This window comes from Homalodisca vitripennis, chromosome 1 (genome assembly GCF_021130785.1).
Source record: "Homalodisca vitripennis isolate AUS2020 chromosome 1, UT_GWSS_2.1, whole genome shotgun sequence".
Taxonomy (NCBI): domain Eukaryota; kingdom Metazoa; phylum Arthropoda; class Insecta; order Hemiptera; family Cicadellidae; genus Homalodisca; species Homalodisca vitripennis.
In genome coordinates this window covers 75,541,353-75,564,632 of record NC_060207.1, presented here as the reverse complement: position 1 = coordinate 75,564,632, position 23,280 = coordinate 75,541,353, and the positions used below count along the sequence as shown (strand labels likewise).

General features: G+C 36.6%; 1 protein-coding gene across 3 annotated transcripts in view; it reads left to right on the top strand.

Annotated features, from left to right (window-relative positions):
* LOC124364882 (CCR4-NOT transcription complex subunit 4) overlaps positions 1–23,280 on the top strand; it is a 98,728-nt gene that overhangs the window by 72,285 nt on the left and 3,163 nt on the right. For all 3 annotated transcript variants that reach the window (XM_046820691.1, XM_046820682.1, XM_046820700.1), the window contains exon 9: positions 14,799–14,935. In XM_046820691.1, the coding sequence (XP_046676647.1) occupies positions 14,799–14,935 (137 nt within the window). The remainder of the gene's footprint in view (positions 1–14,798; positions 14,936–23,280) is intronic.

Sequence of the window (23,280 nt, the reverse complement as noted above, 5' to 3'; positions counted from 1 at the left end):
TCATTCGCTATTTCCATGTTTTTATTTCTTTATTTATGGATTATGATCTATGAAATGTTGTTGACAGTCATCTGGTATATCGGAAAAAGTGATTTGTTTAAAAACTTGTCGACGCGGTGGGCGGGCGGCCGTTTGTTGTCGTTCTGTTAATTCATCATCTGCATTGTTATTGTTTTGCTTGTTATTAATTTTGTTTACAACGATTGTTTCGTAAGTAAATACAATGAATTGTGACAGTATTGAAGATAATTAAGTGCTAGAAGAGTTAATCAGATTTTCAAATGGTGGTGAAAATGATGATTTATTCCAAATGACATCAAATCAAATCAGCTTTATTGCAGCAACAATATTACAATGTATAGCAAACGTCACAAATTTTAATCTAAAATTTCTTACATTCATGCCACAAAATTCTCATTCACACATACAATTTTACACTTATGCACCTTTTATCCTTCGCCAATATATCCCACTTTAAACAGCAGAATAAGTCGTTTAATTGGGTGGTCTCCCAGTTAAATGCTAAAAACTCCCCTGCATTATAAAATGCTTGTGACACCAAGAGGTGTTTAAGGCGCCTTTTGAACGCCTTGGGCGTTAGGGAATTTTGTATTGAATTTGGCAGTCTGTTAATAAAATTAACACCTGCCTATGAGGGCAGGTGTTCAAAAACCACTGTTCTGTGGCTTGCAGTTCGTAGTAATTCTCTACCTCGTGTCTCATGCGTATGTATGTCCCAGCCTCTGGTTAAGGCACACTTATACATACAAAACAAAGTGGTTTCTAAAATGTACAGACACGGGAGAGTTAACAGCTGTAATACCTTAAAAGCTTGCCTGCACGACTCTGAATTTTATTTTTGCAATTATTCGAATAGCTTTTTTTTGGAGTTTGAATGCTCTCTGAAACTGAGAGCTTGCGCACGCTCCCCACAGGACCATTCCGTAAGACAAATGGGGGTAAATTAAGCCATAATACGCCGTTATCAGTACCTGACTTGGGCAGTATTTTGCTAAGGATCTCAAGACATAAATGCCTGAGGAAATTTTTGCGCAAACATGATTGATGTGTTCATTCCAAGTCAACCCTCGATCAAGGTGTATTCCTAGGAATGTTGAAGAGAGGACTTCTTCCAGTGTGGAATCAGCTAACAAGACGGCAGATCCACAATGGTTGCCTACATCGCGCAAAGCAAAATTTAAAACGTTGAATTTTGAGGAGTTTGTTGTGAGATTGAGGCTTTGGAAGTATTGTACACAGTTATTGATGTCAACAAAGGCCTGTTGTTCCAACACTTCACTTGATCTTGCACTAAAACAGAGAGTCGTATCATCAGCATACTGCACTAGTCCTCCATGCAGAAGTGATGATCCTATGTCGTTGACATAAAGCAGGAAAAGCACAGGACTGAGAATGGATCCCTGGGGAACACCGTACCTCAGTTCTATTGGTTTTGACGATTGATTTGATATTTGGACAACTTGGTATCTATGACTTAGAAATGAGCTAAGCCTTCACTGCAAGGGGACAGAGAGGTTACTATAGCCTCAGCTTACTTCCCCAACCCGTCAACAAGCTGCCCACCAAAAGAACTAGAAAGACTATTGCAGAGCTGCAGAGACAGAGGCTCGGCCCTCATTCTCAGCTGCGACTGCAATGCTCACCACACGTATTGGGGAAGTACGAACACAAACAAGAGAGGTGAGGAACTTCTACAGTTTATGTTCAGCAATGATCTAGTGTTAGAGAATAGAGGGTCAAGCCCAACCTTTATAACTAGAAATAGGAAAGAAGTCCTGGACATAACACTATCTACAGGACTAAAAAACATAAAATATAGTAAGGTGGCACGTCTCCAAGGAGGCCTCACTATCGGACCACTGTCCAATTAGGTTCGACATAGAGGAGACAGGGGAAAGATACGTGACCCACAGGGTTCCTAAAATCGACCAACTGGAGAGGTTACAGAGAGTCCCTGGGCCGAGAGAGTTGGAAGAAAATAGGACCCTTGCAGAGAAATGAATTTGAATTAGAAAGGTCTGCACAAATAGTAGAGCAAGCTATAATAAAGGCCTACGAGAAAAAACTGTCCTCCCAGGCAAACCGGTTGAAGAGGGATGTGCCGTGGTGGACTGGGAGGTTGGAAACATTAAGAAACAAAACGAGGAAATTATTAAAATGGGCAAAAAGGACAGACGACTGGCTCCCTTATCTACAGGCCCAAAATGAATATAAGAAAGAACTAAGAACAAATAAAAGAAGAACCTGGAGGAAATTTCTGTAAAAAATATCAACAGTCTTCCCGAGGCATCCAGGCTTCAAAAAACTCTCCAAACGGAGCATACAAATCCTATGGGGACTCTAGTAAAGGACAACGGTGACCTAACAATGAAACAGGAAGGAGACCTTAGAACTACTTCTGGAGACACACTTCCCGGGGGGTCAACTAACTCGTAATGAGGATACTTATTCTCTATATGGGGGGGGGATCCAGTCGGGAGGTGGCAAAAGCCCAGACAGGTGTCTAACAGACTATTCACACACGAAAGAATTAAATGGGCGATAAGATCGTTCAAGCCGTTTAAATCTCCTGGGGCGGATGGAGTTTTTCCAGCCCTGCTTCAAGAGGGGCTGGACATTCTACTAAATACCCTTAGCATTCTATTTAGAATCAGTTTCGCCCTAGGATATATACCAAAGAATTGGAGGATAGCACTAGTGGTGTTCTTGCGGAAAAATGACAGGGATCCAACAAAAACCCAGTTCGTATAGACCCATAAGCCTAACCTCCTTCATGGTGAAAACTATGGAAAAAATAATAAATAGACACATAAGGGACGCAATATTACTGGAACACCCACTTAGTCCCAACACAACACGCATACATAGAAGGAAAATCAACCACCACTGCTCTCCACAGTTTTAGTGAGAGAGGTGGAGAATACCTTCGAAAAAAGGAAGCCCTAGTCAGCGTCTTCATGGACATTGAAGGAGCTTTCGACCGAGTAGCATATCAATCCATGAAGACTGCGATGGAACGTTTTGGAGTTTTCCTCAGACGTAGTCAAATGGATAGTAGCCCTCCTAAAAAGCAGACAGGTGAAAGCCAAGTACGGGGACGAATCGGCTGCGATCACGGCCCAAAGAGGCTGCCCCCAGGGGGGAGTCTTATCTCCTCTCCTGTGGGCGATGGTAGTGGATTGATCTCCTAAGAAAAGCAGAGAAGAGGGGGATAAGGCTACTATGTTATGCGGATGACCTAGTGCTTATGATTAAAGGGAAAAACACTGGCAGGCTGGAACGCCAATTACAAACAGAACTGAACTTCATAAGCAACTGGTGTCATGGGGAAGGTCCTGCGGATCAACCCATCAAAAACAAAACATGATTACCTTTACCAGGAAAAGGAAATTCCAGCTAGCTAAACCGGTCCTGGAGGGAATCAGCATAAAACCAAACAAAAGAAGTGAAGTATCTGGGTTTAATCTTGGATGAGAAGCTCACTTGGAACTCCCATATTAGAAACAAGATATCCAAAGCAATAATGGCCCCTTGGGGCCTGTAAGAGACTCTTTGGATTTAAATGGGGACTTAAACCAAAATGATTTATTGGATTTACGAAACCATAGTGAAACCAATGGTCACATATGCTGCTTTAGTATGGTGGCGAAGGTCGAACAAACAACAGCTGCAAAAAAGGCTACAGAGTCTTCAGAGGTTAGCTTGCTTAAGCATCACGGGAGCAATGAGCTCCTGCCCAACACTAGCAATGGAAGCGGTTCTGGGTTATACTCCTCTTGGCCAGGAAGTGATGAGAACAGCTGCGATGAGCGCAATGAAAGCTTCTAGGGACAAAGGTAATAAAATGTTTACCTCCCTAGAAGGCCATATGAAGATATTGGAAAATTTCCCTGAGGCTGAAATGCTAAACCAAAGTATCTGATACTATGGTTAAGAAAATACTCCTTTGAAAAACCATACACGGTCTCTATCGGAAGTAGGGAGGAATGGATTAAGAGGGAGGCCTACCCAAAAAAAGGAGTCCTGAAGTTTTACACCGATGGTTCACTCCTAGACTCAAGGGCAGGATATGGAATACATGGACCTGGAGTTGACATGGCTGTGCCCCTGGGAAGACATGCCTCAGTTTTTCAGGCGGAGGTCATGGCAATAGATTCATGTTCTAGAAGACTCACACAGTTGGGGACTAAAGGATTATCATACCTTATACTCTCTGATAGTCAGGCTGCACTGAAGGCACTGGATACCTGTTCGATTGATTCGAAAGCGGTCTGGGAATGCAGGAAGGCCCTAGCAGAGCTAGCAACAAGTAATAGAGTAACACTCGGATGGGTGCCGGGTCATGAAGGAATTCATGGGAAACGAAAAAGCGGACATCCTCGCCAAAAAGGGAGCGGAAATCCATATTGGTGGGGCCAGAGCCAGGATGTGGAATATCCTTCTCCAGCATTAAAGCTCTGGTTAAAGATTGGGAAAAGAGGACAAGATATAAGAATTGGAGCAGAGCCTCGGGTTTAAGAATATCCAAAATGTTTATCTCTCCTTATGCAAAAGGATGGACAGCTCTCCTAGACCAGAATAAGGAGGATATAAGACTGATATTAGGAATGTTGACAGGACATGGCCCTCAGAGAAAGCACCTTTTGAAGGTAGGCCTTAGTCGGAGCAGCGAATGTAGACTCTGTGGAGAGGAGGGAGGAGTCAGCGGAGCACATTTGGTTTGGATTGTCCTGCCATCGTAGAGACTAGGAAAAGATACCTGGGAGCATACCTCCTCAGCCCCAAGGACATCAAAGAACAGGAGCCCTTAAATCTGATTGGTTTTTGCAAAAGCCTCGGTTTTTGAGGGCACAAATAAAAGTAAGGGGGCGCAAAGGTCCTTTTAGGACTAAGTGCGGGGACAAAGTGTCCTCTTCCCTCAGAAGGAAAAAAAAAAAAAAAAAAAAAAAAAGAAAAAAAAAGCCATTTAAGGGGCACGCCTCTGATGCCATTGGACCCAAGTTTGTCGAGCAGTATGCTATGGTCAACACAGTCGAATGCTTTGGACAAGTCTAAGAACACACTCATTGTGTGGTTCCGACATTCTATTCCCTCTACAATCATATCGACAAGACTCACTACTGCGTCTGTCGTCGATTTGCCCTTTCTGAATCCAAATTGTTCATTTGAGAGCTGACTGTATTTGTCCAAAAATTGAAGCATTCTTATGAGAAAAAGCTTTTCAAAAATTTTGCTCAATACTAGCAAAATTGAGACAGGCCGATAGTTATTGATTGAAAATTGATCGTCTTTTTTGAAAATTGGAACAACTTTTGCAATTTTCAGGAGGGAGGGGAAAACTCCTGTTCGGAATGAAGAATCTACCAATTTATTTAAAGGTCTCACCAAATGCTTGCAGCATTGTTTGATGAGCCATGTGGACATTAGATTAAGATCATTTGACTTTTTGGCTGGGAGCTGCTGAATAATTCGGTGAAGCTCATCCTCAGTGACAGGCGTCAGCAACATTGAGGCTGCTGGACTCTGTCTTCGCGAGGGACGTACTTGCGGTTCAGACGGCCGAGGACTTTGCCCAACAGCAACGGATGCGAAAATTCGTTTAAACTGATTGGCAACCTCAGTTCCATCCTCCACAAGTATATTCCCATTTTTAATTTTGATTTGTTTTTTAACTTTTGTTTTATTGTTAATGATGTCCCAAGTTGTTTTTGAAATATTTTTAGAAGATAGAATAGATTTGGAGACATCGTATGCTTTCGCAGCTTGGATCACTTTCCTGTAAATTTTTTTGTATTTTTTGAAGAATGTTTGGAATTTTCATTACAAGTAAGTTTGTTAATTTCAGAGAAAAATTTCACTTTCTCTCTCGAGACCAGAATACCTTTTGTGATCCATCTGTTTTTTGACGTTTTTTCACAAATATTAATGGTTTTTGTAGGGCAGCATGTGTTAATATTGAAATTTAGGACGTCGTTAAATGTTTTGAACTGCTGCTCTACAGATTGAGAAGAGTGAAGGAAACTCCACTTTTCTGTTGACAGGGAAGTGTTGAGGTGAGCGATGTTTTCTGGCCTTGTGTCTCTTATTGTTTGGTTAATTTTGGGCTCCCTTTCAAGTTTCATTCCACTGACGACAGCTTCTTGCCTGTAGTGGTCAGATATAGCTGTGTTTACCACATATACCGCGACACTTGGATGATTGGTGATGATGTTGTTGATAGCCGATTGGGTTGTAGCCGTCACTCTCGTCGGAGTTTTGACTAACAACTCCAGGTCGAATGACCTAAGTAAATCAACTAATCGAACTGTGGAATGGTGTGTGTTGTCCAACGCGTCAATGTTGAAATCCCCCATCACAACATATTCCTGACGTTGATCAGTCAGGTCTATCAGTAATTGTTCGAATTTTGAAAAAAAAATATCTTTGTTTCCACTGGGAGACCTATATATTCCGATCACTACTAATTTTGATTTGCCTGTTTGAATTTTGATTCTGACTGCTTCATAATCTTTTTTGAGTAATTCTTGGATCGGAAAGGGGGCAAACGTGAAATTTTGTTTTATAAAAATAGCAACCCCTCCTCCTTTGGAGTAGGGTCTACAGTACGCGGAAGCCAATTTATAATTTGGAATTTTGCACAGTGCGATGTTATCACTGTTGAAACCGTTTTCAGTGACAACAAGAAGATCTGTTTTGAGATCCTCGCACATGAGTTGAATTTCTTCCAATTTGTTGGTTGCAAATTGAGCATTTTGATGAAGCAGTTTCAGTTCAATTTGTTTGTAAATTTTTGAGTTTGTTCGTTTTTGATGGCTATTGTTTGCCAATTTTGTCCGCTGATTTAAAGAGGGGTCCCTAAAAAAGCAGTCTCAATTCTTTGCTCTTGTAAATTTGAAGCTGCAGAATGGACAACAGGGCCGTTTCTTCGATCTTCCTTCATGGCGTCGTCACAAGATATAGTCGGCATCGGGGGCTCTGGAGTCAACTGTATAGAGTCTGACGGTGGCGATAACGGTGACGGTGGCGGCGTCAGCGACGGTGGTGGCGTCGGCGGTGGCAGTGATGGTGGTGGCGGCAGCATTGGTGGGACAGCAGTGCGGGTGTCAGTAGCAACCTCAGCCTTCTTGGCTGCAGCAGTCGAGGCGCTCAACCCGCCAAGAGCCTTCACGATGAGTCTGGCCAACTGCCACTTCCCTCTAGTGTGGAGATGCATCCCGTGCCTCGTGAAGTGCTTCCGCTGCAGTCTGTTCATATCTAGGACAGAGATGTGGTGCCTAGCAGCCAGTTCTTCTATATAGGCATTCACGAGGGCGGTGTGCTGGTTAATATCGTGCGTAGAGGGCAAGTCGTGGCGATGGGGCAGCGTGGCGACAATCAGCCTGTTGTGAGAAGCTACGGACGTGATCCTCTTCTCCAGGTTGTCGTATATATTCCGCTGCTCCCCGGCCGCAATGTCATTGGTTCCGGCGATCAGGAGGTCATTGGTTCCGGCGATCAGGACGCTGCATCGAGTCCCTTTCGTCACCGGCTGAGGTTGGGATGAGGTGATCTGAAGCAGCCTCGCCCCAGGCTTGCAGACCCCTGTCGAGAGAGGAGCTGGGATGTCATTCCAGCGATGTGGCAGACGTGGCTATCTCCCTCGATCACAACCGACTCGAAGGGTATGAGGTTAGATACAGGTAGTGGAAGAGGTTTTGGTTTTCGGTTGTTATTTTTACATTTAATTGGAATTTTGGTAGGCTTTGATGGTGAAAATGGTGTCGGGTTTGGAACTTTAGGTGGGTTAGGAGACTGTGAATTACTTGGTTTACACTGTTTCGAGGGGTGCTTAAGGACAGGAAATGGATTGTTTGTTTTTTGTTTTTTTTGTGATTTACGAGTTTCCAGGTTTCATTTCGATTCTTGCAGACGCACTGTGTATGTTGCAGTTGCAAACATTCAATTTCAGCCTCACTGAAATAATGACTGTAGTTTTTAAACTGTCTATAATTTCATTGCTATGGTCAGGAACTGGGATTGAAACAGGAAGGGTTTGAGTTTCTTGGGTGGTCAGAGGGATTGGGTCGCACTGTACCGCACCGTCATTGGTTTTTACGGGTTTTGATGACTGGGAAGTTGTGGATGCAAAAATTTCTGATATGTATAGACTAAGGCGCTGGTCTGACTCGATAGCATGGTCTAATATGGATTTTAGTTCGGTCTGTAGGCGTTTTATTTCTTCCTTCAGAAGTGTATTTTCTTGCAGCAATGAATCGAGGTCAGAAAGCGGGTGAGTTGATGAAAAGGAAATGTTTGTACAGATTGCTATGGTGTGTTGTAGTGGGCGGGGGTCGAGGGGGTTGTCGGTGCGGCAGGTGAAGGTGTGGGTATTAATGAATTTGGGTCAGAAAGCGGGTGAGTTGATGAAGAGGAAGTATTTGTAGAGATTGCTATGGGTGTGATGCAGTGGGCGGGGGTCGAGGGGGTTGTCAGTGCAGTAGGTGATGAAGGAGTGGGTAGGGGGTGTTGAGTGGTGTGGCGAGGGTGGGTGATTGCGATGCCGGAGACTGGGCCGGTGAAGCAGCTGCAGACAGACGTCTCAGGGTGACAGGGTGTTGTCCAGTATGCTTATCGTTGGTAACACTAACCACAGTCACTTCGGCGTCACTCCTAATTGATGCATTACAGGTTTTCCCCAAACAACGCTAGGACAAATCACCGTTTTTTAATACTCTAAAATGTCTATATTTATGGTCGTCGTATAAAATGCACGGTTTTCCTTTGGTGGCGTGTTCAATTTTAAATGACATTTCATAAATCGGATGAAAATTATTTAATGGAATAAATAAGTTAAAATAATAAATAAGTTAATATAATAAATAAGTTAATATAATAAATAAGTTAATAAAATAAATAAGTTAATAAAATAAATAAGTTAATAAATAAAATGAGTTTTCACGAACAATAATAAATAGACTTCAGACGTGGTAAATATTTAGACACAGGAGACAGTAGACAAAGAGAACATAAACGTTCAACAATAAATAAGCGTAATCAAGTGGTGGTGCGTGTTGATAAGGAAGATTAGGCTTCTCTTGTTATCCGCTGTTATCAGTCAGTGGCTGGCACAACTGAGCGTCAGTCAAGGTCAACTACTCCTGACTGGGCTAAATGCAGGACAGTGAGTTGCTCAGAGTCGAGAGTCTGTTATAGAAGCACGTTGTTACATATAACCTCAAACAAACGTGTATAATTAGAAGTCAATATTATTAATATTTTAGAGGTTTACGTACGACACCGATGTTACAGCGATGCCCAGATAGAATGATTTGTCGTATACACATTCACTTCTTCCTCTGGTCTCCCAAAAAGAGTCAATAATTATATTAAAATGAACAGCGAATTACTCGTCCTGTCTCGTCATCAACACTCGTGCATCAATGACATAGATAATGATCCTTATTTTACTACTAATGGACTTGTTGATGTTGTTTTTTACTCAAAAAACAAATATCAGCATAATAGTAATAAAACCTTTTATTCTTGTTTTTATAAATAATTGCTTTGTTAAAGAATTTTATAGTTTTTTTTTGTTTATTTTCAGCTTCTGATGAAGATTTTGATGATAGCCCTGGAACAAGTGGGTTAGGCCCCCACACTAAAAAAGTATTAAACAAAAGTGGATTTCAATTGTAAATATTTGTAGCTATAATGACAGTAATTAAAACGCTGAATACAGCAAACAATAATGGGAAATATGTTATAGACTGGTATATGGAAATTATTTTTGTTAACTTTTTATTTTTCCAAAAAACATTTTATTTTTTTAAATTGTAAAACAAGACTTTCTGTTTGAAAATATTTATGCATGAGAATTTGTGTAAAAGAGGAAGAACTCTGCTTTAAAAAAATTTAATTACTGTGGTTTTATCATAATTGGTTATAAATTACATTTATTTAAAATCATTAAAATGGCGGACAGTGAAAGAATGTTGTCAAAATTAGGAGGCAGCAGTGAAAGTGTTGTGTTGTGTGGTATATCAACTTATTTCTTCAGTAATCATCATATGAAGTTACATTTTATTCTTGTCAAGTTAGTAAAGATCTTTACTGTGACCACACATGTGGCTGTTATATGTTATGAGAGTCCAATTTTTTTGTAAAAGCTCCCATCCTGTTATTCTTTTCTTATTTGTATATATCTTTCACTCTTTGTTCCCATGTATATTGTTGCCAATAGTCAGCCTTAAGACAACTTGTAACTTTAGTTCAGTTAATGTTTATTGCAGTGTAGATCGTGTTATTTGTGTTTTTACTATTGAGAATTGCTAATATTAACTTTAGGGTAATCAGTTTTCAAGGTCATGTCTTAATGCTAAGATCAGTTTTAAGATTATGAGTACTGTACAAAATTATTATTTAAAAAATACTGTATATTTTATGTATGTATTTACACACACACCTTGCCTTTTTTATTTTTGTTAGTTTGAGGTAAATTATACTATTAAAATGTTGCGGTTTTGGTTATTTTTTCATTTTAGAATTGTCACTGTATCTAAAATTTTTATTAATACTGATGAAAACCTTTGTGGAGTGATCCAAAGGAGCACAAGACCTTTTTTTAAGAAAGAAACCAAATATTTTTATCATACTAAACTGAAATTATCTTAATGTTAACAAGAATGAGTTTGTGAAAATTAGAAAAACATTACATTTATTGTTATTATTAAACAGTTATCTCATTAACCCTTCTACTACTATTATCTGGGACCTATTTTCTCTATTTAGTACTCTTAATTTTGAGGTAAAAGATCATATTTGACTTGTTTACACTGGAAAAAGCATTTAAAGATTTTGTATGATTGTTTTCTATAACGAGAGAAAAAATTTAAATAAAATAAAACAAATTTGAATTGTTTTGTTTATTGCAAATAATAACAGTTTTTTTTTATCAACAAACATAACTATAACAAAAGTAAATATATTTTGAACTGAAATAAGAAAAAAATATCTGTTTTCTCTTGTCTGTAGTTTCACATGCAAATTAAAATAGTTGTCACTTGACAAAATTATTGATAGCAAAAATAAATGTTTTAAACAATATTGTAATGAGTTTTACACCAACTAATAAATAAAATGAAGTACTAAATTTTGCTTGCTTACTATCAGCATTATTTAAATATATATTTAAAAACATATTTTTTCAAAACTTTGGCCTAACTTGTAAATAAAAAATACATTCATAAACAAATTCTTTGTCCTTTTTTTGGTTTCCAGACAAATTAATTTATATAATCTTCATCCATTTTATTACTTTAGAATTTTTATTATAGCTAGTATAAAAGAAATATGAACTAAGCTAAGAATTAACAGTAGTAATAAAACAAGTAATAATGCATATAGCTTGCTTGCTATAACAAGATTTATATACTAAGCTAAACTTAAAGATTTCCGTTTCTTAGATTTATTTAGCAATGAAATCATGTTAATATGGTTAAGAAATAACAGCAATATTATAAACAATAACAAGAAATAATGTCAAATACTAACTATTGTAACCACTTTTATTCAGTTATGTAGGTCTGATGATGTTCTTTGAACATAAAAGCCCTCACAAAAAGTATATTATTGGAGTGTTTGTTTTCAAATTAATTAAGAATTCCAATAAGAGCTTCTAGAATGTCCTCAATACACTGTAAATTCACGCTCAGTTATTTTTCAAGAGCTTTGTCTACTGAACCATCTTGAAGAAGTATTCTATTTACTCCAGGTGATAAATGGCATGCTATAGTAATAGTTTTGGTTTAAAATATTATTTAAAAAACATTTTATTTGCAGTCACTAACTTTGGTTATTTTTATAGCCTTTTCCTTTTATTGGATCCGTTAAGTACTATTTTTTTTAATTCCACCACTGCAGTACTGTGGTTAGTGTCCCACACTTGCTAACTGTCTATCTTCATTTGTTGGCAAGCTACACCAATTACAGCAAAAATCAATCATGTTTACATCTGTTGTTGTTTATTTTTTTTAATGCCTCTGTTGATTGAGAATGCTGTAGACTGTGTAAATGCTGTTACTTTATTCTTAGCACTGAAGACATTAAAACAATTGAAATTAACTGTCAGAATTGTGAAGCGTACAAACAAAACTGTATGAGTGATGAAATGGCACATAAAATGGCTAATACATTAGAATCTCACTTATCTGAGGTGAATGGGTCCGAGACTACCTCGGATAAGGGAAAACTTGGATAATCCAGAGACAATGTTAAATAGGTTATAAATAAAAACAAACATGTTGGATTTTAAAGACAGTATTATATATGTGCCAAATTTGTATTTACACTGAATTACAAACAGTTTTTATATAACATACAGTAATATTAATAGAAAATGTAAAAAAATGAAAAAGTCTTTGATTGATTTTTGCACTAACCTCTTTCCCCTTTTCGTCGCCGCGATGTAGCGCCATCACTGCAGTGTTAGGAGGTCAAGTGGTTTGGACTCCTCCTACTGTTCGATGTAGGCAATAGCAGCATCAATCGCCTTCAGTCCATAGGAATGAAACACATTAGGGGTGATATCGTCTGTGTCAGGTTCTTGTGGATTGTTGACAATGTGCACAGTTGCATTATCACTAAGTTCCATTTGAACATTTTCATTGCACCACACACAGATATCTTCATTTTCTGTTTGCTGATCACTAGGAAGCTGATTAGCTAGTTGCACTAATTCAGATAGGCTTTCATTTTCCTCTGCTGATACATTTTTTTTTATACTGTGGCAAGTTAAAATGTTTTCTCCGCTATTTTTATAGTATTGAATTTTTAACTTCGTCCCAAGCTGTAGCGATCCAAAAAACTGCATATTATTATTGATTGTTATTTTTTTTAGAGATTCTGTAATACTCATCCCATTGTCTAGACGTGAAATAAGCGTTTGAAGAATTCTACGTCTGTAGTTTCTTTTCGTGGTCTCAAGAGCTGATTAATCTAGAGGCTGTTTTAGTGAGGTCAAATTAGGGGGTAAAAATATGGTTTTAATATCATCACTAAAATGCTCATTCTCATTAGGGTGTGAAGGTGCATTGTCCTTAAATAGGATTGCTTTTCGGAGAAGCTTTCTGCTTTTTAAAAATTCCTCAACAACAGGGACAAACTCTTTAAAAACATTCCTTAAATATCTGGCTGTTGATCCATGCACTTTTTTCAAGGTGGCCATCTGACCGGGAAACCGGGAATTTTTCTGAGAACCAGGAAAATTTCAAAAATAATTTTAGCGTTTCCAAGAACTTATAAAATCAAGACATAATTTGACAGCTTCTTGAATCAATCATGAAACATTGTATTTTACGTGACGTGTCTTGTGAAATTGTGAATGAAGATCGACATATTCGTGAGCTACATCTGTCTCCGGTTGATCTAAGGTTATCTCCACTGGTGTAGTGAGTTTATCTTAGTTAGTTCTAGTCCTGTGTTGTGGCAACACCCAGTAACAGTGCACTGTACTACTCGACCAAGCAACAGCCAGAGTACACGCATCACAAATTGAAATAGCCGTTAGTCATACATGCATTATCTTATTATTGTATTGCAACTGCTTGGTCTATATAAAAACATTTTTTATCTTCAAAGGCCTCAATTAACCCAGAGCCTGGGTTAATTGGGACTCGGATAAGCGGGAGTCTACCGTAGCTTTAAAAGATAACCGAATAAACTGATAATCACTCAGTGATCACTGACAATTTGGTGCAAAAAGGGAGTGAAAAAGTGAAAATCAACAAACATTTTGTGATTTCTTTGTTATCAAAGGAATTTCATCAAGTTTCGAGAAATATTCACTATGACATTTGTTTTAATATTTAAACTATTGAGAAGAGGATGGTTGTGTGTGGATGGTCATTATTATGCAGCTAAAAAAACTCAAGATCTAATAACATTTGACTGAGAACAACTTTGATAATTCTGTGTACAACCCTAATATAGTGTTCAGTGACTACTATTGTGTTTGCAACTGAAGAAGCATCTTGAAGGTCAGCGCTGCAACGACAATAAAGTCAAACGATTGTATTGTAGTCAGTAATACATGATCGGTTTACCAACAGCATAAAGTTCAAACTGATATGAATGAACCCAGGCAATGTCACTGCTCAGTACTAAGAACATAACAACACATCACACATACCAGTGAAGATAGAGAAAGCATATCACATGTACTAACAAGAAAATCAATGTCAGCATTTCCTGTAGTATTGCAGGACACCAAAAGGAAACAAAAAAACAGGAAGGTGATGGTCGGGAGGGGGAAGGGTAAAGAACAAGCCGCCTCGGGCCTTATGTTTTGGTTCTGGACTTCAATGTCATAATGTTTGTACAAATTTTATTGGTTGAGGTTTGTTTGATTCAAAACATGTTTTTAGGTTTCCTATTAATTATAAAAAAGTATTGGACGCTAAAGTGGTCAAACTTCACTAGAAGGTTGGCTTATTGATCGATCTGATAATTTTGTGTTGAACAATTTTAGACTATTCCACTAGCCATTTTATGTATTTTCTTTATGTTCTTTTACAATTGACTCTAGAAGTTATATCATAAGTAGTTGTAGAATATAACATGAAACTATGAAAGGTTAGATAAAAGGAAAGCCAAAGTAAAAGGTTGACAGAACTTTTTATGTACATCTGATGATTTTAGAATGATGTATACTCTTGACAGTACATGTGTAATAGATAAGTGAAATATTTGTTTTGAAAGTCTTTCTTGATATCCATAATAAATAATTATAATACTGTTTGCAGAAAAACAAAAGAAAATGGCAGCACCTCTCATTCACAAGGTACAGATCTCTTGCCACATCATCAGTGGGAAACAGAAATAGGTCTAGATAATGGAGAGGTGACATACAAGACAGCACCACAGTTAAATTCACATTCAGGTTTGGACATTTTCTTTTCTTAGAAATAACATATAATTAAGAGTAACATATTTAATTGTTCATTTAGGAAAAAAGTATAGAATATTAATCAATTGGTTTCTTATATTACAGTTTATTCATTATTATAACATACCTATTGATTGCTTTATTTCTATTCTAGAGTACCATATCATGCCCCTAATTAGAAGTTATTTTTAAAATTTTACTATCTGAACAGTTGTTTGCAGAAATTTTACAATGATTATTTTATTATGCCAAAAGTATGGTGTAATATTGATCATATGTCATGATGAAACTGCATTTACACTATTAGAACAGTAATTCATTTTAAGAACAATTTGAATTTTAAAACTATTGGATACAAAAAAGAAGAGGTTAGCAATTTTTTTTTTAATATTCTGGGCATTCCGCTGTAAAGTATTTTATTGTGCGGTAATTTTATGTTTTTGTATTACAGGTATATAGCATGCTCAGAAAAGCCAAGGTAATTTTGTTAAGTTAGTGGTCATTGTATTTTTTTTTAAATAGAACATTGCATTACATAAAAAAATCACATTTTCCAGAATCTAAATGGCTTTTTGATTGCTGCTACAATGGTAATTGTGTTAGAGTATATTGTATCAAAAGCTTTAATTGAATGTAGTATTTTAATGTTTAATTTTTGCTCTATTTTAACTTTAAGAGAAAATTTTGTAATATTAATTTGCTAAACAACAATTTGTTAATGAATCGTCAAATAATGAGAATGAAATATTGTACTGTAAAAAGATTTCTTTTCATTTTTGAGAACAAAAATTTTGCTTGGTTATTGTTATAGACCTCAGCTTCCTTATTTTGTTCTTTTTGCTGCATCGTCACAGGGTATTTCACTTCTCAACTTATAAAATAATTACCTATATATCCATCTTTACTATGAAAGATCATTTTTACTAAGGCTTTATTTAATATAAACATTTTTACAAGTTACAAGTTGTAAGTTTGATTTTGCTTTCTATTAAAAATTTGTCTATATGCGATTGTTTATTTTTCATTAGTGCTGTCTGGAAAGTAACCTCTGTTTTGTTTATACAAAACATTGAAATCATTACAGAAATCTTATTATTTACATCTAAAAAATGTATATGTATTTGTATTTATCTTTCAATATTTTCTATGTATTCTTCATTTGAAATTTTTTATCATGTATAATACATCTCAAAAGTTTAGAAATAACCTGACCATAATATTTTGCTGCCTAGGATTACCACTAATATTTTGAAGTTCCTTAGTCAAGCATATAAAACCAAAGGACTTCTTATGTACCCGAAATTACTTGGCAATAAATCTGAGGTTATCAAGGTTCCAAAAACCCAGGCTTAACTCATTGAAGACACACACCCTGGTTATGTGCGTAGCGGTCCTGGACTGAATGCCAAGTCACACGCTGGTTACATAGTCTATGTTTAGCTACCCTTTATTGTTATGGGGTGTTCTAGTTCTGAAAATATTCAACAGATATCATTGCCATGGTGTTTAATAGTTCCTTTACTAAGAAGATAATACATTTAATTATGTTACTGGTAGCACTGAATTGATCATCTGTTTTGTTGGAACGTTTATCATTGTTTTTGTCAGCTGCTATACACTGGTGTAGTGTTAGTTTTTGTATAGTTGTGAAATTGATCCTAATGGGTGTAAAACTCTGTGGGATTCTTTAGTTGCTTTATTATTAGACAGTGATTACAAGTGCAATTCTGATTTAAGTAATATTGATGGAAGTGTAGAAGATGTAATTATTTCCCATGCTCAAAAACTGTTTTTGCTCTATTTAATCAATCAAAATCAAAATGTCTTTATTACGTGAACATTAAGTACAGTAATTTGTCAAAATATAATACATAATGCAAAGTTAGATAATTACAGTTTAATAGTGTCATCATTGTGAGTTTAGGAGGTTTATGCTTCAATTTTTAAAATCACGTGGTTCCAGTGTTAGCAGATTCCAGGAACTCTTCAATGGTGTATACAGGTCTCTTCAGCAAAAACTCTCGAAGTAGGTTCTTTAGTCTGTTTCCTGTCAGGCTGCGGAGGTAGTCTGGTAGGAGGTTTTTAAATTTCCGGCCAATGTATGAAGGTTTCTTCTCGTATAAAGCTGTTCTGTGTTGAGGTAGGGTGAGCCTTGAGGCATGGCGTGTGGGGTAATTATGGAGGTCCATGTGAGTCTGCAGATGTAGTTTATCTACGTGCAAGATGGCTTCATAAATGTAAAGTGCAGGTACTGTAAGTATGCCTAGGGTCTGGTAGGCCTGTCGGCAAGTTTGTAGTGGCTCAAGGTTTGCAAGGGTCCTGACTGCCTTCTTTTGGAGTACCAGAACTCTCTTGAGGTTTCCTTGGGAGGTTCCCCAGACTATAAGGCCATACCTAATGTGAGACTCTATTAGCGCATAGTAGGCTATTTTTGCCGCTTCCAGAGAGCCTACCCATTTAATACATTTAACAACGTAGATGCCTGTACTAATTTTATTGCATATGTTGTTTACATGATCTGCCCATGTGAGTCTGCTATCGAGAGTTACTCCCAAAAACTTGATCTGGTTAGCCACTGATATATTGGGAATGCTTGCTGGTACCTCTTTCTTCCTGCTAAAGTGTACCTGTGTAGTTTTGTCAGGGTATATTGCTAAGTCATTTAATTTACTGCAGATTATGGCGCTTTCTAATGATGTGATAGAGTTACTGTACAATTGTTCAGCTGTGTCATTTCTTAGAAGAAGAGTGGTATCATCTGCGTACATTATGCAGCTCATACTTTCATTTTGAATTAGAGCTGGGAAGTCGTTAGTCAGCAGAATAAACAAAATGGGTCCCAACACAGATCCCTGTGGGACTCCTCTAGTAATTGGTTGAGGACAAGATCTGAACATGCTAGTGACGCCAGATGTAGTATGCTGAATCTCCACAATTTGGGATCTCCCTTTGAGATAACTATCAAACCACTTGTTTTCCAGACCTGTTACTCCCAAAGCTGCAAGTTTTTTAGAGATGAGGCTATGTCCTAAGCAATCAAAGGCCTTACTGTAGTCTAGGAATAAGGCAGTGACAAATTGTCCCTCCTCTATGCTGTCAATTATAGATTCGACCAGACCTATGGTGGCAGATAAAGTAGATTTTCCCTTCTGGAAGCCATGCTGGCAGTCAGTAATTAAGTCCTGTTGTGTAAGATGTGTCATTAGTCTCTTCAATACTATTTTTTCAATAATTTTTGAAAACGTTGATATTAAGGAAATGGGTCTATAGTTTTTTGGGTCAGTTTTTGGTCCTTTTTTGTGCTGGGGATAGACCTTGGAGACTTTAAGCTTTGTTGGGAATTGGCCCAGGGAAAATGATTTATTTATAATTGATGCAAGAGGATGAATCGATTCCACTGCGCAATGCTTTACAACTTTTTATGAGTATTCGTCTGTACCACTCGATGATTTGTTTTTTAGGTTGTGTATTACTTGACTTACTTCTTCCCATGTTGTGGCGGTCAGATCAAATGGTTGTATTAAAGGGTGGTTTAAGAGGTTTAGGTCCTCTTCTAATCTGCTGTCTCCTGGCTGTTGGCTGTTTTGCTGTAATGTCACTTCTGCTATCTGAGTAAAGAAAGTGTTTAGTTGTTCAGCTACCTGAAGAGGATTGTCTACCACTGCATCGTCAATGTTTAGCTTAGGACACGTTTTGCTAAGTTGTTTGGCATTGGTCTCTGTATGTATTATGTCCCATACAGCTTTGGATTTGTTGTCAGATGTCATTATTTTCTGTGTATTTGCATTTTGTTGCAACATCCTTAGTTTTCTGTCGTACTTCTTTTTTATGTTTACCATAGTTTCTTTATCTTGTGCCCTTCCGGTAATTTCATAGGTGTTTGAGGCTCTTAAGTAGGCAGCTTTTATCTCAGCTGATTCTTGGTCATAGTAGTGAATTGGTTTACTCTTAGTTTTATTTTTGCTCTTCTTGTGAGGGCAGGAGATGTCAAGGGCAGTTTGCAGCACTCCCTTTGCTGTTAATAATTGCTGTTACTGGTACAGCAGAGGTCTCAATACATTCTTCTTCAGTGGGTTAATGATGGATATTGAAAAATATCCCATTGGAATTATCAAAATGGATTTTTTGTTTAATTTTTTGAACTGTGGAACTTGTTATAGATGGCTCATCTAAGATACAATACGAGGTCAAGGTCCTCACAATACGATTTAGAACTCAAAGTAATTTCATGTTGCATAAACTACACAAGTCAACTCCATTGCTATCCTATAAAAACAGTAGGTTTCTAGCCAATATATTTCAGTTCTAAAAAAATGTTAGGCTTCATTTAGTTTTGTTTAGTGAGAGAATATGAATATCACATCATTATTGTTTCATTTCACTCATGATTAACAAGAATATCATCACTATGAGTTTGTTCACTAGGTCTCTTTTTCCCATTTCATAACAAAATATAAAATGTAATGAAAAGAAGTGTTTGTTAATTGTATTTTATGGATTCAGAGAGGATTTCAAATGAGTTCAATAATTGTGGTTCAACTTTTCAGTTATGTAAATTTGTAGAAAACTTTTCTTAGTTCAAAGCTTCAGAAATGTTCAAAGACTGTTTTCCATAATTTTTTTATTGAACCTGCCACCTTTACTGTTATCATAGATAATAGTCTAAGAGCTAGTGGTCGGCTACCTGTATGTATTTGACGAGACCTGGGTTTTTGTACAGTGAGGCCCCTGTACATGAGATGGGGAGTCACTAAGCTCCAGGTGGCCGACTTGGCGGGCGCTCAGGTAAGACAGGTATCAATTTTTGGGAATTTCGTAAGTATTTGATGACATCTGCCGTTTTGTAATTTGAAAATATATTATTATTATTATCGGAAAATAACAATGGCAGACCATTATCGCGCGGATTTCATTATCAGATACTATATCAAAATGTAAAAGGATTTTGAGGTTAAGAAAATTCCACATATTAAAATATAAAGAAATTATTTTACCGGACGAAACTTATGATTCAGCATATCATAGTAGTTGTTATAAGACATTTACAGCATTAAAAAGGCAGTATTTGACGACAGATGTTGAAAAAAAAGTTCTATCAGTCTAAAAAGTCTTTGTCTGCAATTGAACAGCCATCTACATCAGCTGATAGTTCAATAATTGAGGATACACGTGTACATGATTCCCTTGAAAACAATGCAAACATTCTTGAGACAAAAGAAGCAGAAAAAGAAATCGACGCTGAAGCTGAACTTTCGTTGGAGGAGGGATCATCTTCAGATTCAGCAAAATCATCGAATGTTCAATTTTCGAATACTGTAGCTTCCGATACTGTAACTTCCGATACTGTAGCTTCTGCAATCTCAAATTTGTGTTTTTTTTGTAACAAAAAAAGAAACAATTTCGATATAAAATTGACCCATTACGGACTTCAGAGAAGGATCAATTTAAAAAGAGTATCCTATTAAACTTTAAGCCAGATATTACAATTTACCAAGAAACTTTAACAAAAATAGAAAGTGTTCTCTCACCTTGGAAGTACATTACCATGAAATTTGTCGGCAAAATTTTAGGTATAAAAAAAAAAAAACTCGTGAAAAGTTGTGTTCGTATTGCATGGCACATCTCCCGAGAAGTACATGAAACTGTTTATAAAGAAATATGTCATTTAGTTGAAGATAATGTGATAAAACGAGGACGTTGTTATTTTCTGAGTTATTTGCAGAAAGAGTATCTTGAAATATTTAAAGAATTAAGTGAAAGCTCAGACCCAGCATCAATATTTAACGCATCTTATTTGGAAGAAAAACTTCGCAAGAAATTTGGCGATAAAATTCAAATTTTGACATCCAACAAAAAAAAGTTGTTCCCCCATATTTCAACAATTGATGATCTTTACCCAATTTGTTTTAATCAATATTTTTAATCAGGGAGTAGCTAAGATTTTTTTTTCTACTAAAGTATGTCCGCTATATAGACGTCTGCCATGATCAATATAAATTTTTAACATCCTAATAAATAAAATATATCAATGGCAGATCTCGTCAATTACTTTCAAAATTTTATTTTTTTGAGCACCTTCAAAATTGTCTGCCGCAATGAAATCTGCGCGATAATGGTCTGCCATTGTTATTTTCCGATAATAATAATAATATATTTTCAAATTACAAAACGGCAGATGTCATCAAATACTTACGAAATTCCCCAAAAATTGATACCTGTCTTACCTGAGCGCCCGCCAAGTCGGCCACCTGGAGCTTAGTGACTCCCCATCTCATGTACAGGGGCCTCACTGTACAAAAACCCAGGTCTCGTCAAATACATACAGGTAGCCGACCACTAGCTCTTAGACTATAACAGTAAAGTATCTATCTACCCTTAAACAAACCACAGCACTGTCATTTATTTGGTCAGTAAAAGCATCCATTTTCTGCGCCTAAATTTTTAAGTTTTCTGGCCAGTAAAAATCTTATATCTCCAGAAACTTTAAATTTGACAGAGTTTTAAATTGTATTCTATAATATTACCGAATACAGATATTACAGTAAATTACAAGCAGTCCAAAACTTCTCATCACTGAAGCTTTTGGCAACACTAACAAATGTGTGTATCAATACAGAACCATTGGTCTCCCCAAACTACTCACACTACAGAAGACTGAGGTTGTTTTCTGGACAGCTCCCATGTATTAAAATTGTTGGTTTTGTAAATGTGAATACACTAGAAATACAGGGTGGGGCAGCATAACTTCCTTTTTTTTCAAAACTGAATAAAACATTGTATGTATCAGTAAAACATGAGAGTTTTGTTTTACGTATTTTTGAAGAGTAAAATTAGGTAGGTGATGTCCCCCATTCTAGATACATTGAGTATACCGATTTCTGGTATCTTGTATGGATGGAAATGTAGGTCTTCATGGAGAATTCTCCGCACAGAACGATTGGAAAGTCCAAGGGCAGACGTATGTTTGTGCGCTGAACGCTGTGGTGATAGCAACATTGAAGCTCTCAATGTTCTCAGGTGATCTAATGGGCCATGGGACTCCAGTTCTTCGTTTTGTCACATTTGAAATTTAGTGACCCACATAACAATTTATTCAATAAAAGTTTCACATCGTGTTTACATTCTTTAGCAGAGCTAAAATAAACATGTGAATTGTCACAGTCAACACAACAAATACAAAAAATGAGAAATCAAAAGTACAAATTACACTTTTGCTCAAAAAAATTATTTAAGGCAAATAAGAAATATAAATAGATAAATTAAGTATTTAAGTATTCTTCGACAGAGTAATATGCCCGGTTTACTAGGTAGTATTTTAAGGAATTTTTAAATGTTTGAATTGAATATTCATTTTTTAAAGATCCTACAATTTATTGTAAATTTTTAATACAGAATAATACACCCCCTGCTCATAGTTTTAACCAATGAATAGGATAGTGTAATATCTGATTCCTTGTTTTGTAAGGGTGAAATACTTGATTTTTGTGGAACTGTTCACTATTGGATTTGTAAAAACTTTAAACTTCAAAAATATACAGATATAAGAGGGTCAAAATGTTCTTATTTATGAAAAATGGGTTATTGACTGTCGGGTTCAGAGCTTAAACATAATTCTTATAATTCGTTTTAGCAATTTGAACACATTTTTTGAGTTTAATGAATTTTCCCAAAATGCCACCCCATATCTCAGGTGCAAGAAAACATATGCATATTAGACAGACCTAATAGTATCACGGTTTGATACAGAGCTAATTGTTCTCAAAGCAAAACAAGTTAGTTATGTTTGTTAGTTGCTGTATGTGTTCATTCCATTTAAGGTGTCTGTCTACTACTACCTGAGGAATTTTGAAGAGTGAACAACCTCAATATCAGGCAATTTTACTTCTGGAATCTGATTTTTAAAAGACATGAAGAGAATTATTTGGCTTTTTTTCTTGTTGAATATCAGATTGTTAGCGTTAAACCAATTACTTACTTCACATAGGGATGTTTGCAAGGCACTTTCAAGCTCAGCCAAATTATTTCCTTTTACTGTTAAATTTGTGTAAAATCTGCAAATAATGTAACGGGCGAACAGGTTAAGCTGTATTTGAGGTCATTAACCCTCCGAGTGCCACATACCCACTCCCGTAGTGCCACAGCTTTTTTGGCGCTTTTACAGTTCTCTTTTTAAAAAACCATATAAAATACAATTTTTTAATTATATTGCTCATGTTATATATCAATGTATTCACAAAACAAAAAGGAATAAAAGAAGTATAATAGTATTGTACTTGCCCTCTGTCTGTTCAGGTTTGTAGCTCTCCGAAGTAAAAAAAGTTTCAAAATTTTGTCATGTC